A 13,967-nucleotide genomic window follows, 5' to 3' on the forward strand; every position below is an offset into this window, starting at 1 on the left:
AATTATTCCTAACAAGGTTATGCTGACCCTTCTAATGCAAAGGACACAAAATAGGGTCAACTGTTAATTAAATTCATGCTGCTTTGCTAAACAATGTATGTCATTGAACAAGACCTCTAACATTCCACTGCCTTCTCGCACATCAGTGCTCTGGGAAGTGGTGGAAGACAATACTCCTCCTCATGTTCTCTTAGAAGCTCTCCTCTTAAGCAAAAAGTGTCTCCTAATGGCAAGTAGAGTTCAAAAATGGACTTTGTGACTTTTAAAACTGCTGCTTAAGTTCAGTCACTCAGTGCGTGCTAATTTATCAGACTATGTGTATCCATTATTTGACTCAGTAAGCTAAAATCTATACACTTGGAAGTGGGTGCATAAAATAACATACCAAGAGATACAAAATGAGACACAGCGTCTGTAAACTCTGTCCCACATACTAAAGCAACAATAATGATGCATACTGGGCATCCTAACTACATTTATAAGCAGCTGGAAGCCAGTGATCTGAAAGATAGACTTGTGTTCACTTGTGTTCATGTCACTGTCATTTATTTATTTTATTGTTTCATCTGCAATCATACATACAGGGAATTAAATGTATGATGTTCCCAGAACATGAGCAATTTTCCGAAAAATTTTGGGCTACAGATTTTCTCTGCAATAGCAAAGATCTGGGATGCATTTTCTTTGAGGTAACTAAAATCTCCTATTTAGATTTTAATACTGCAATATGGGAACACTAGTACAATATTCACCCTTCACCAAAAATGCTTACAGCACATGGCAGAACACTGTAGTTAATCTGTTCATAATAATACCAGATGGCCTGTTTTCAAAGTTATTCGAGTAGAATACTTCAGATAATGCTGGATTTAAGTCAATAGCTTGGACTCTGAAGCTGTACGCAACATATTTCATTCTGTAGCCAGTTTGCTTGTTGGGAACACCTGTCTTCTTACAAAGACTTCTGGAAGATCTTTACAAGTTCAAGAGGTGAACTGCTCTTGATATATTCTGAAACAAAAGTCTTTGAAACAGCCAAGATGGTAGCATTTGAAAACACTTCATGCACTGAACTAACCATTTCTACCCGTATTGTGTAGGTACAAGTATAAACATTTCATGCTATTACTCAATAGTTGGTTCTCCAGCATACAAAATCCCAGAGCTTTTTTGGGATTTTATGCAATACAACAGATCCATTGACAGCTTAAGGCCTGAATTACCCCCGTGGTCAATGACATGAAAATCTAAGTGTCTTATTTTACATAGCACAGGACAGAAATACTGTTTCAATCAAATTTACTAACTAAATAAAAACTACTGAAACCATCTAGAGCCCCGATGTGGTGTCAATAGCACATTGTCAAAATGAAGTATTTGTTGAAAGATGACATGACACGTTACTTGAAAAGCTTAAGACCTAACAAGATATCAATGGAAATGTTTGTAATTCACATTTGATTTCCTGTATCACTTTTCAAAACAAAGAATATTAAATATAGAAGACTGTTATAGCACTGAACTGACTTAAACTGAACAGTCAAGGAAATTCTAAGTTAAGGACATAATTTTATCTTTAAAATCACTGCAATGCAATCCAATGACTTTTGTTTAGAAAAATTACGTTAAGGTCTGCAGAAAAACCTCAACTATGAAATTCCTTGCTTTTGAAGATTTAAGTCAGACTTCATTTATAATCATTTTCAAGCGTGTAAAGGTGAAAGTGAGTATGTGTGAAAAGCACATTCAAAGCATTCCAGCCAGGCCAAGCAAAAAACAGAGGTGTTTTGATAAACTCACACACTTACATACACACGGTGTGAGGGTGAGGCACAAACAGCATCTGTGGTTTTACTTATTTTGTTTGGGTGAAAACAAGAAAGAAGAGCCCAACTACCTCTGAACACTGGGCCAGGCTCAAAATCAAACACTATTTCACTGGGGACAGAATGAAGGAGGGGACTGGGAGTCCGGGATTGGTATTTCCGAAGACAGCGCATCAGCTGGTTCAAAGGGGCTGTTAGAGAGAAAGAGACGGGCAGGCAGAGACAGAAAGACAGACACATAGAAGAAATGAAAGAAGTCATGGGAAATAACTAGGATGCTTTGACTCCTAATCATAGATTGCTTCTGTACTTTGAAGGAAAAAAAAAGTCAATTCCCAAGAACACCATTTCAGGACTGGAAATAGCCAATTGTTTTCAGATGCCAAGCAGACAGTTTATGATCAAAAGTTAAAACCAACATGATCGCACAACATTTAAATGTTGGACAAAATGGGCAAAACTCAGGAGAGCCACACCTAATCAACACATACAAAACTAAAACTGGCAACTTGCAATTAGTACCTTGCAGGGCTAAAGGAAATGCCTTTTTTAAAAGTGCCTATTGCTGGCATTATTAAAGACAGCTCCATCAAACACAACACATCCTACCAAATACCAGATTTGCACGGGAAAAACAAATATTGAAAGCCTACAGAACAAAACCTTTGATACCAGGAAAGAGTGCACTATGGTAATTCAGACCTGTACTTATGGCTGAAGCAAGTTAAAATTAGTAGGAGACAACTGTGTTACTGATTTGGAATTGAAAAAACTGTCATATGCCTAGTCTACTTAGTATTTCCCTATTTTCAATATTTCTGCTTTATTCTTATATTCATAGGAATAAATACAGCACATAAGAAGCCCTCTCCAGGATCTTAACAACCAGTGCGAGAAGCGACTTAAGAGGCTCGTGCACAATGTGAAGAAAAATAAACCTCCTGGCACTAATTCTGACTTAAATGTGAATTAGGGCAATGAGTTACTGAAGGAAACAAAAAAAGACCAGGCTTTAGTGTAAGATCCTAATAATCTGCTTCCAAGAGTAGCACAGGCATGCAGTACAGCAAAGCAGCAACTTCAGCAGGGGTAGAGGGGGAGAAGAAGCGGAGTATTTCAAGCTGCTTTAGGATGCAGCAGTTTGTATGGAAGGCCCATCTACCATGATGGTTTTCATTGAAAACTCCTGTTGTTTCCGTGGGCGAAAAGGTAACAACAGGCATAAAAATCTTTGGGAAGTTGTAGTGTATCTGTGTGCAGCCATGTGAGTGAATAAATGTGTGTGTTTGTGTGTGTGTGTGTGTGTGTGTGTGAGAGAGAGAGAGAGAGTAAAAAAGTAAAAGTGCAAAGTAATTTCAAAACTAAAAAAACTAGATACTACTTCAAAACTTTTTCTCCTTCCATCTCCCCCACTCCCAGAATGACCAGCAAATGACTCAAATCTTCGTGGAACAAATACTAAGTTCATGGACAAGCAAATGTAAATTCACTTTTGTGTTCTAGTCATATTTTGCATTGTGGCTGTGTTTTATAGAAGGAAGTAGGGTAACAGGAAGGGACAAAGCAGTTGTGTAACTAAATGTAACACAGTAGTTAGTTTAAATGTTACTTACCTCCCTCTCCTCGTAAACTCTGGTCTCTAATCAAGTCCTGTAAAAAAAATAAAATGCTATGTTTAATTTAGGTATTAACATTTACATTCTGTAATCAAAACTGATAAATTTGAGAATTCATAGTGTCATACACTGTCCAAGAAATAAAAGCGGTTTCCTACCCTGACTTACTAATAGCAATGTTTCCAAAGAACTACCACACTTCTCAAAATTAAGTTCCTTTAAAACAGCATCTCTCTGCAGTAAAGTGAAATGTACACCATCCAAAAGAGATGCTGACAAGAAAATGTTGATTTAAAAATGCAGCTGGTCAAAACATAGGAAGAAATATTCAGTCAAATGTTCCTGTTAACAGTAGCACAAATGATTTTAATTGTCATATCAGAACTTAGGACATCAATTGTCTGTACTGAGGTACATCAGTCAAATGAATCCTGCTTCCTTTTTTCTTGTACCAACACCTGATTTGCATAGCCAGGCACACTGCTCCTCTCAGAAATTACTAACTGCAGACAACTTTCTTCACTTGCAATCCTCTGTGAACTCCGGGTATCTTTTGCAACATGTCTAGACTAAAAGCAAACTACACTAAGGATTTTATAAACAGGAATAGAAAATTCTAGCAGTTTTCTTCTGTATGCCCACTTTTATAACGAATTTTTTTTTTGTTAACTATTACATTTATTCCCTTTTTGTTCCATAATTATATTTGTTCCCTTACACCCCCCTGTGCTTTGTGAAAAGCACTGGCTATGCCTCAGCTGCACCACTGCCATATACCACATGCAAATGTCCACATAGCTACACTCTTAAAATTAACATTTCAACTTTTCCTCAGCTCACATGCAAAACAGATTTTGTGCCCCAGTGTCCAGGCAGATTTTAAGACTGCTCACCTGACAAATGACTAATTTCTAGAGAGCAGTAAACTATGAACTGCGTATGTTAGCAAAACTAGCAAAAGGCAACATCTCAAAAGGTCCTAACTGTTCTTATGTTAATACCAACCATTATTATTAGTTACATTTCACCATCTAGAGATTTCAAAATTGTGGAAAAAAACTTAAGTGTAGCAGTTTCTGAACACTCCAAAGAAATTCTCAGAACAACATGTACTGGGCTCTTAAACTCTTAAGGAACTATCAGAATACATGAACTCAATTTAAGTACTTAGTTTCCCTCAATGCCAAAAATATTACTTGGAATACAAATTCTAAAAAGTCTCTATACTGCATTACAATGTGCTTAACACAGAATGGTTTGCAAGAGTGGTTACTAGCTACAGCTAACAGCATGAGCCTTGGGACTAATGACAAAAAAAACCAAAACCAGCAGTTGTTTGGGGCAGAATGTTTCTTTGAAAATGAAAAGGACAGGACTGTCAAAAGGCAGTTCTGCTTTTGGAGAATGGGTTATTTGTGTTCTTACAGCTCTCAACAGCAAAAAAGAATCTATGAGAAAAAGGAATTATCTTTGAAGATTCTCAAAGACCACTGAGGATTATCTTAAAAACAGAGCACTTGAATTTAACAATTAATTTAACACACTGATATTCACAAGGAATACAACAAATCTACTATTCCTGATCTAATTGTTAGTAATACTTACATCAATATTGACTGGCTCGATTGTATTGATGTGGACGTTGGGAGCTGAAGAGGATCGGTCGCGTTGCCCAAATTGATTCCGATGGTCTTCATCTGCTGGTCGGAGGGGCTGTGGGATTGGAATGGATTTTGAAGGAGAAGGACTAGGGAGAATTGGTGGTCTGAGAAACAAAGTCAAGGAAAAAGAGGATTTAGGTCTACAAATGGCTTCAAACACTGCATAGTGGGTGTGGTAAGTCCTTTCAACTACAATAATACATAACAAAAAAACTGATCTAAAGCCCTGAATAAAAACAATTTATAATGAACGGTCTCTACTCCCCTACGATCAATTTCAAGAACTCTGTGGCATCAACTACCTAATCACATGGCTGTGAAGTGCTCTGAGTTAAAGAAAACTCTACCATACCAAACCAGTAATAATAAATCATGATCTGAAAAACTCATGCTGCCCAACATGCATTGCAGATAGCAAGACACGATGCAGTTTCCTCACCTTTGAGTCAATGCAATACACTCATTGTAATGGAAACCAATTGAGAACTAAGAACACTTAATATCTCATATTAATGTTACAGTCAGAAAATGTCATAAAACAAAATGGATGGGTGGGGTTATTTTTCAGCAAAGAAAGAGTGAAAATTACATCTGGTCATTCAACCTAATCAATTAATAATAATAACTAAATAATAACTAAAAATAACATGGCCAGTGTATCACTGATAGTAAAAATAAACATATCACCTTTTAACCTCAACCTTTAAGAAACAACTTTGAATAGCACAATGCTTCAAATGTTATTTACAGTGCTACAATGCAATAGGTTTGACTGAAAAAGTGTTCAGAATACACAAACAAGCTTCCTGAAGAAATGCAAATACTGCCAGTCATAAACGTAGATAAAGTCTTTAATTATGGTATAATGAATTGAATATTCAAAAGACAAAACAACTAAACACTCGGGATTTTGTTTGTAAAAAGGCAGAAAGTCACTTCTTTGATTATCTTCTTTGCTATTAATTTTGTTAAAGTGCAATAAACTGGCAATTATCTCTTACTCTAGTCAATGTCAGTCACTGTTAAGCCTAATGATTCAATTTAATGGATATAAAGCAAAAGGCTAATGAAAACATTTGCCACCTTTTCCAAAGAAAACTTTCTGTTAAAATATACATTCTATCTGACAACAAGGTTTTTAAGAGTTGGGTTTTTTTGGTAAGTTCCAAAAGAGGAATGGAGTCCTCCAGCCATTCAATGACTCATGGACTAATTATCATGCCCACAAAGGCAATGTCCACAGGGAGAAGCTTCAAAAATAAAATCAACAGCAGCATATGGCAGCAGTAGGTCCTGATGCCACCTCCTGTAAGCAATGCTCCCTGGCCTCCTCAAAAACCTTTGGGGAAACTAACATTTTCAACAGGACATCTTGGCATTTTGTCAGAAACAAGTCTGTTTTATAGCCTACTATCCTACCTTTCATTAAAAAATTTATCCAGTTTGGCACTGCTCCCAGAACTCAGTGCTATCTGTATCCTAAGTACCTGTCATCTTTTCCTTCCTGGCCAACAATCCCGCAATTGAAAATGGCAAAACAAAGTACTTGTGAACTAATTCAAGTAACAGTCTAGTAAATCTTCCAATGAAATTCCTCAATATGTTTGAGAAGTGGGGCAGGAGAGAAAAAGCAGGGGGTTGAACCCTGCTTCACTTTAAAAAAAAAAAGTAGTTACCTACTGTCACATGACAGAACATATATATCAGGAAGATAATGGGAAGCAATGAACTAAGACTACCAATAGTCAAATCCCTGAGAAAGGGAGGGAAAAGGGCCTTGAAAAACCCAGCAGTTCACAAGTTGTTTATAATTTCAGATTTATTTTTTTAAATGCAGTTGTTGTATATACACTTCAGCTAAAGTTTTTATTCACTGCTACCCAAGTGTCTTCAGGTAAAATATCATAAATGAGGAGGTTTTGAACTCCTGAATGATTTTGTAAGTAAATCATGCAACTAGAACACATATCAGGAGATGGGACACTGCACAGATCCAAATGCAGGACCTGACTGACATTTAAAGGCACTCTACTTTCATGTTAAGGCAAGCATGTCAAGTACTGCATAAAAAAAGTATCAGATGTCTAAAAGGTGTCTCAAGCAGGCCAGTACTGTCATTGGTGGGAGCATTAACTCCTGCTTAAACCTGCTGAGAGTTTTCAGGTAATAGGGAATTTAAGGGAAATATATCACAACATCCGTTAGAACATTGCACCAGGACTGTGACACACCATCTGAGCTCTGCCACATGACAAAACCAGAAGCAATCAGATATTCTGTGATCATGAGTAAGCCAAGGGAGAGAAAACCAGATTGAGGCAATATTGTTTCAATTATATCCTCCTTTGAGTCATAAATGGTCATCTGCTACTTCTGTGTTTCTGGTCACAGGTCATCATGTCCAGCATGCTGCTAACACAGATAGCATGCTACATCCCACTGTGTTTGAAAACAACTTGAGTTGCTTTTTCTAATCATTAAATTCTTACTCAGGGAAGTTCAGATCTTTAGAAAATGACTGCAGGCAATAAAGAATTATATATATATATATATTTTTTTTTTTCAGTCTCTAAGCTATTACTTGGAGGATCACTGGGCTTTAGACAATGAAGAATCCAGAGATGGGAACCTCATAAGCAGTTAGCCATATGCTCCATTATAATTTTATTAAAGGGTGTCCTTGAGACACTGTCCTGGGGTCACTTTGGACACTTGGGACACTTTGAAAAAAGTAGGTTATTTCTGCTAAATGGAATTTTTTTCTTGAAGAAGATAACTAGTGAAGTAGAAGAGACAAAGGGTTTGCTAGCTAAGAAAGCCTAACAAGATCACAAGCTCAGAAAATCTTACCACCAGCTTCTGCCTGTGTGGCAAAAGCTGGATCTTGATCTGCATCAAGATCTTGATCTATCAAAAACACATCACCACAAAGAACGTGTGAATCTTTGTGATTGTAGCTCAGTGATCCTCTGATCTGATCTGTACTGTTCCTACAGTATTGCTACACAGTAATTACTCAAGAAAAGTAGAAGTGACACTGGAGCTAAAAGGGCCAGATATGATCATCTGGAAAAGGGTGACATTGTTTATTCCAAGCCAGTTCCAAAACCAGCTCTTAGGCTATTGGAAGCATAGTGCTAAAAAAACACACTGCAAAAAACCCCAAAAAACAAACCCAAAAAACAACCCTCCCCCCCCAAAAAAATCCCTGAACAAACTAAACACACACAAAAAAAACCCCAAAGAAGCAAAAAAAATAAACAACCCCACCTCCAAAATAACAGTCTGAGGCTTAAGGAAGATGCACAGTTTGAATATCAGGATCTGAGTTTATGTTTTTCCTGTGGCCTTTGTGAACATTTGACAGCCACCTTGCTAAAGGAGACCTTCTAGAAGCATATAAATCACTCTCTCCCATCCTCCTAGATTTGGGTATTCTTTTAACAAATGATTCTTGGTTTCTGAAGTAACAAGCTGCTAGCTGTCAAATCTCAATCTATTAGGTTATAACCTTTCCTGGCAGTATGACAGAACATGCTTTTACCTTGGACCATATGCTTCAGATTACACATTGTTCCCTCCCTTTTTATCAGGCAAAACAGAAAGATGCTTTATCAAGAAATAAAAATAACTGATAAGATGTAAAATTTTTATACCCTTTACCAAGCACAGCAAGTGCCCATGTGTCTACAGATTTACTATTCCACAAAACTGGGTCCACAAGAAAGAAAAAGATAACTCAGAAAAATGTCTGCACATGTTATGCTCTACGTAGACACACAATTTTATAAAATCATATACAGGATGTCCATTGGATTTTAGAACTTGCAATGATGTAAATTAGTTCACTTTACAAATGCAAAAGAAAATTTTAATACAGATTTTCCTTCATGTCCTTTACTCACCAGTGTGATGTTTCATAAGTGTTTAAGAGCTGGTCTACGCAGGAAAGATTTTTCTTGAAATTCTGCTTATGATAGGTGTATTTGGATTTCAAGTTTTTGTTAACTGTATTTTTATTTTGCTGTAGTTGAGCAAATGCTTGAACTAAAAATTCATATTCACCTAGTTTCAATTATAAGGTGTGCACCAATTCCTTTTTAAAATGACAGCATCTCTCCTGGACTGAAATTGTCTTTCTCCTCCTCACACCCTGAACAAATCCATCTCAGTTTAGTCACTGGGCTCAGTGTTGCACACACTATTTATCTGTAAGGCTGCACACTCATATCCAAACCAAACCTACTGCAAAGCTAAAATGTGTATCAAGGCTTTCTTTTGCCTGTTTTTTTATTGTTTACATCAGAGTGTTAACACCAGACTGGATTTGGTTGCTGTTACTGCTGTTAATGTAGAACACAGTACACTTCCAGTTCGAAGCAGTTTCCAAGGACTGCTAAGGGTCTGGGATACAATGGTATTTCAGCTATAGTAGCAAGCAGGTAAATTTAAATTGTGAAGGCCAAATAGGTTCTGATTTAATTATTGTGGTACTCCATAGACACCGCCAGAAAACAGTAATTTTTTTTCCTTCCCTATCCCTGCAGCCTGGAAATACTCAATAATGCGAAATCAAATGCCAATTTGGAGAAAAGGACAGCCGTACCAGTTTTTAACTAAAAGCTAAAAAACTTTCCTGCAGCACCCTGTGAAGTCAGCCTAGAAGCACCAAGGGACAGATCTGTAACAGTCAATGTCCCACACAAATTAGCTCAGTTTTTTACACCCTAAGTTGTTTCCACCCATGTTGGCTTGTAGGTGAAAAACAACTGCCAGGATTATTACAATGGTGTGCACTCATTCATAGTGGCTTTTGGGCCTAGATCAAAGCTGATGAGCCTGAAATTCCCCAAAGCTTCATATACCAGGGGTTATCAAGAGAACCACGCTGTTGCTGTTAGTCCTCCAAACCAGGTCCAGTTCACTAGCAGGTTTTTCCAAATAAAGTTCTAGAGAGTAAGAGGTTTCCCTCACCTGTTGTATGGACTGACAGAGTTTTCTAATTCTGATTTAAAGATTCTGATACCAAACCTTTCCCACAAAGCAAGAATGCATATCAACTCAATTTGAATATTGTAGGAACATTGGGAACATTTACATGGAGAAACCTGGAAAAGGTCTGGTGCCAGAACTTTCAGGGAAAAAGTTCATTGTTTTATGAATTAAAACACAAAGCTTGCGCTCACACACCACAGGATCTAAACTGAATTGTAGCATGAAATGTATTATTATTGTAACACTCTGTATGTCTGTATCTCTGCTTCCTTGGCTTTTCAGAAGTTTTTCTAGACACTCAAGTATCTTCGGCTGAAGCAGAATGATCAGTGAACATTTGGAAGACAGAAAGGAAAGCAGAGGTGTTTAATCACAAGCTGGAGTGTGCTCAAAGGCAAGGACTGGCAAGCTTCCAAGAACGGTGCACCAGACATTCCCCTTTTCTTCCTCCAACTTAGAAGACGAAGCATATTGGGAAATGCTGTTTTTCAGAGAGACAAGATGTTGCCAACTTGCTTATTTCTCTAATTTTTCATGTATCTGAGACTGAGAGAACTGGGTGCACAGAAATTCTGTGCTCATATTTTACGAGCCGAGATGGAGAAGAAACTTCATGACAGTGCAATGAACGAAACAAATACAATGTATGATATACAGTTTCCTTACTTCAATTTTATTACAAATGGCTCTTAGCAGGGAGACCTATGCTTTTCTTTCCAGTTAACTGCAGATTGTAAATAAAATGGTGGTTTTGGCACAACAGGATAGTGCAAATGGAAAGAACTAAAATGGGACACAAAACATAATGTGAAGGCTGGACACAATTTTGATAGGGGTTCAGAAATGTGAAATGGGACTGTACGTGCTCCCTCATCTAGGGGTGGAAAACCTGGAGGGATTGCCTATGGCTCACAGTTGGAAGAATAAAAGGCTACAGGCCTGGATTGCTTTAGGATGTTACACATGAGCAAAGTGAAACAGTTCTCCAGTATGTTTAACAACTTCTGCATCGCATCCAATGATCTTTTCCTTGTCCCTTTCTCTTTCAAACTTTTCCATTTGCTCCCTTGACAGTGTCTCAGCATGTCACACACGCCTTTGCTCTCAAACTTGTCTTGCAACACAAACTTCCTTCTTTTGGGCACTTTGCCTGCCGCTGGGATCCCTTCACAAGGCTGGAGTTGAAGAAGCATGTTTGCCTTCTCTTTCCTCAGGTTTACCAAAGGATTAGTAACATCCCTTCCTCCGTGAGCTGTTCCATGCAAGATGCTAGGAGAACAGAGAAATCAAAGGAACAATTATTAATCTAGGAAGTGTTATTAAAGTGCGAGTTCCTCATATTTTCCATCTCATTGTTCAGCTCTCAAATTTCAATCCCATATTTGAGCTGCTGTCCCATATTGCAGCAGTCCTCTTGAACAAAACTACAGGTGAGTGTATGTTTTTATAAAAAAGTCCATCTTCTAAAATTCAGCTAGATGAATATTTCCACTAGCTAGATTAATATTTTAAAATATTCCATATTTTAAATTACATTTTTAAAAAGGAGAAAAGTATTATTAGAGAAAGGCAAGAAACTGGAAAAAGGTATGGACAGAGCTATATGCTCATCCAGTAACATCTGAGCTACTTCTTGAAAGGAAATATTACGTACACTGATGCTAGGGAACACTGTATGACTAACATGGATATTACATATGAACACCACCTGATAACCATAAACCATTTTCAAAATGAACAGAATTTTGCAGGCATGATGTATACCTTTTTTTTTTAACAAAGAAGTGCACAACAAAGCAAAAATGCAGAAAGGAGAAAGCTAAAAACCTTTTACATCTTCTGCAATTACAAACATTTATAGATGCAACACCTGAGAAAAGCTCCTAAAGAGCAACTAGCAAGTATATTTAAATGTTAACATTTATGTATGTGAAGTTAAAGATCTCAAGGCATTAACCATAACTCTGGTCTCAAGTATTTTCCTTCTGTTTTCACTTCACAAAACTAAGACTGCCTGAAGCAGTGCCTATATCAAGATAATCCATATTGCTGTACCCTCACCAGCTGGTAAGAATGGACCAATGTGTGGCAAAGGCAATTGAAAAGCAGGAAGATTTGGAGTATTAGGATTGGGCTATATAGTGCCCTTGACATCCACTAGTGTTTAACACAATTGGTATAAACAAGTTTCTTCATGATGCAATAGTTTTAGCCCAGTTACAATTTTGGCTGTACCATGACAAATACTTGACAGGCAACCTTGCCCACATTCTGCTGTACTAATATCCATGGGATCTAAAGCCAACATTCACTACCTGGAAGAAGTACTTTTGAACTCACTTGAATCTGCACAAAACAGTACAAGTAAGAACATAATCTCTGTACTTACCAAGTGGGGTTCCCTCTGCAGGACTGTCAATCTGTTTTCCTGGGAGGCATTTTATTTGGTCTTCCATAAAGTAGTCTTGGCTGTTCAGAGAATTTATCTTCTAGTTAAGAGTCCAGAGGTGCCTGTGTAACTTCCAGTGAGTTTCTGCTTTAGTTTAGGCACAATTTTCACTAATCCAAGAGAGCCTCTCTGCCACATTCGGTTCAATGCCACACTGCACACGTCCTGGGAATGGTTTTCTGAAGGCTTCTTTATTTGGTGTTCTCAATAAATATGCACCAGCTTTCTTGAATATGATATATATCCCTGAATTACTCTTCCCTGGACATTTGTTTAACTAATGGTGGATGGTCTCTTCGATCTCTTTGCTACTGAGACCCTAATTTAAATACGGTCTCTAATCTCTTCATGGAGAAAGGGTCCAGAATCTTTGTTGGAAATACAGGGTTATGGTCAGTTTTAGAGGCCTACTTTTACAAAACCTGGAGCTGCAGCAAACAGATGCTATTGGTATACCCCAATGTGAACAGGAAGGAGACAGCTGATCTGGAGGACACTAAAGCAGTGTATGTGGAAAAGCTACTAAAGCAGTATTATGAACCTGGAACTGGTGCCTGGTCACATCAGCCTTATAGTAATGTGGTTTATTCTGAAACTGAGGTATGTCACTTCAAAGCAGAAAAAATATAATTTGATAACCAACTAAAAGAATCTGTGAGGATATTATTTTGGTTTATATTAATTTTAAGTATAAAATCTTTCCAGTTTAGACCAGGTCTAAGCTATCATGTAGAAAAAATCAGTTTAACAGGTAATGGCCCAGTTCTACAGACAGCTGCACACACATTTAACTTAGGCTCATTACTAATTTATAGAATTTGTGTGAATGAAAACATTCACTTCTTTTAAGTTAAGCATAGGTGGATATATTTGCATGAGAAGCCAGATTACAACAATACAGAGCTGCTAAGCAGTATTTAGAGTGTTTCTTAGCATACTACTGAAATGTTATGTCATTAAACAGCAGGAATAAGTTCATACCCAACGGAATCTGAGGGGGGCACTGAGGGGTATGATCCAGATGCTGGGGTGGTCTCTCCTAAGGAGGCTTCCTCTGGTGGTATGGGGTGGTGTTCAAAGAACTTGGAGACAAACAGCAAACTGTGAGGCAAGAACAAAACAAAAACAACCTAACTTGTGCAAAACCCAGAAGTTTCACAACATAATACTCAAAAACTACAAAAAAGACCCCAAACCCCAAAAACCTTATTGATTAAATTCTAAATTTAAAGATCACACAAACACATTAAATCTGTTAGATTTGCTAAAAGTATTTTTGTGGAAATTAATTTTTTAATATTTTAGCTGTAATTGTAAACATCTGGTTCTTCATGAATGCACAACTTATATCTATTAGTAGATAAACTTACACCCTGAGCACAAACTCCAGAGATGTCAGTGGGAACAGTTACTAATACCA

General features: G+C 37.4%; 1 protein-coding gene across 3 annotated transcripts in view; it reads right to left on the minus strand.

Annotated features, from left to right (window-relative positions):
* Positions 1 to 13,967, minus strand: part of BRAF (B-Raf proto-oncogene, serine/threonine kinase) — an 83,577-nt gene that overhangs the window by 25,039 nt on the left and 44,571 nt on the right. For all 3 annotated transcript variants that reach the window (XM_005527925.3, XM_088054873.1, XM_014256863.2), the window contains exons 7-9: positions 13,529 to 13,648; positions 5,048 to 5,207; positions 3,440 to 3,476 (exon numbers count right to left, since the gene is read on the minus strand). In XM_005527925.3, the coding sequence (XP_005527982.2) occupies positions 3,440 to 3,476; positions 5,048 to 5,207; positions 13,529 to 13,648 (317 nt within the window). The remainder of the gene's footprint in view (positions 1 to 3,439; positions 3,477 to 5,047; positions 5,208 to 13,528; positions 13,649 to 13,967) is intronic.

The sequence above is a fragment of the Pseudopodoces humilis genome, chromosome 5 (assembly GCF_049639895.1).
Source record: "Pseudopodoces humilis isolate 2021_Gansu_Grassland_sample_001 chromosome 5, ASM4963989v1, whole genome shotgun sequence".
NCBI classification, from domain to species: domain Eukaryota; kingdom Metazoa; phylum Chordata; class Aves; order Passeriformes; family Paridae; genus Pseudopodoces; species Pseudopodoces humilis.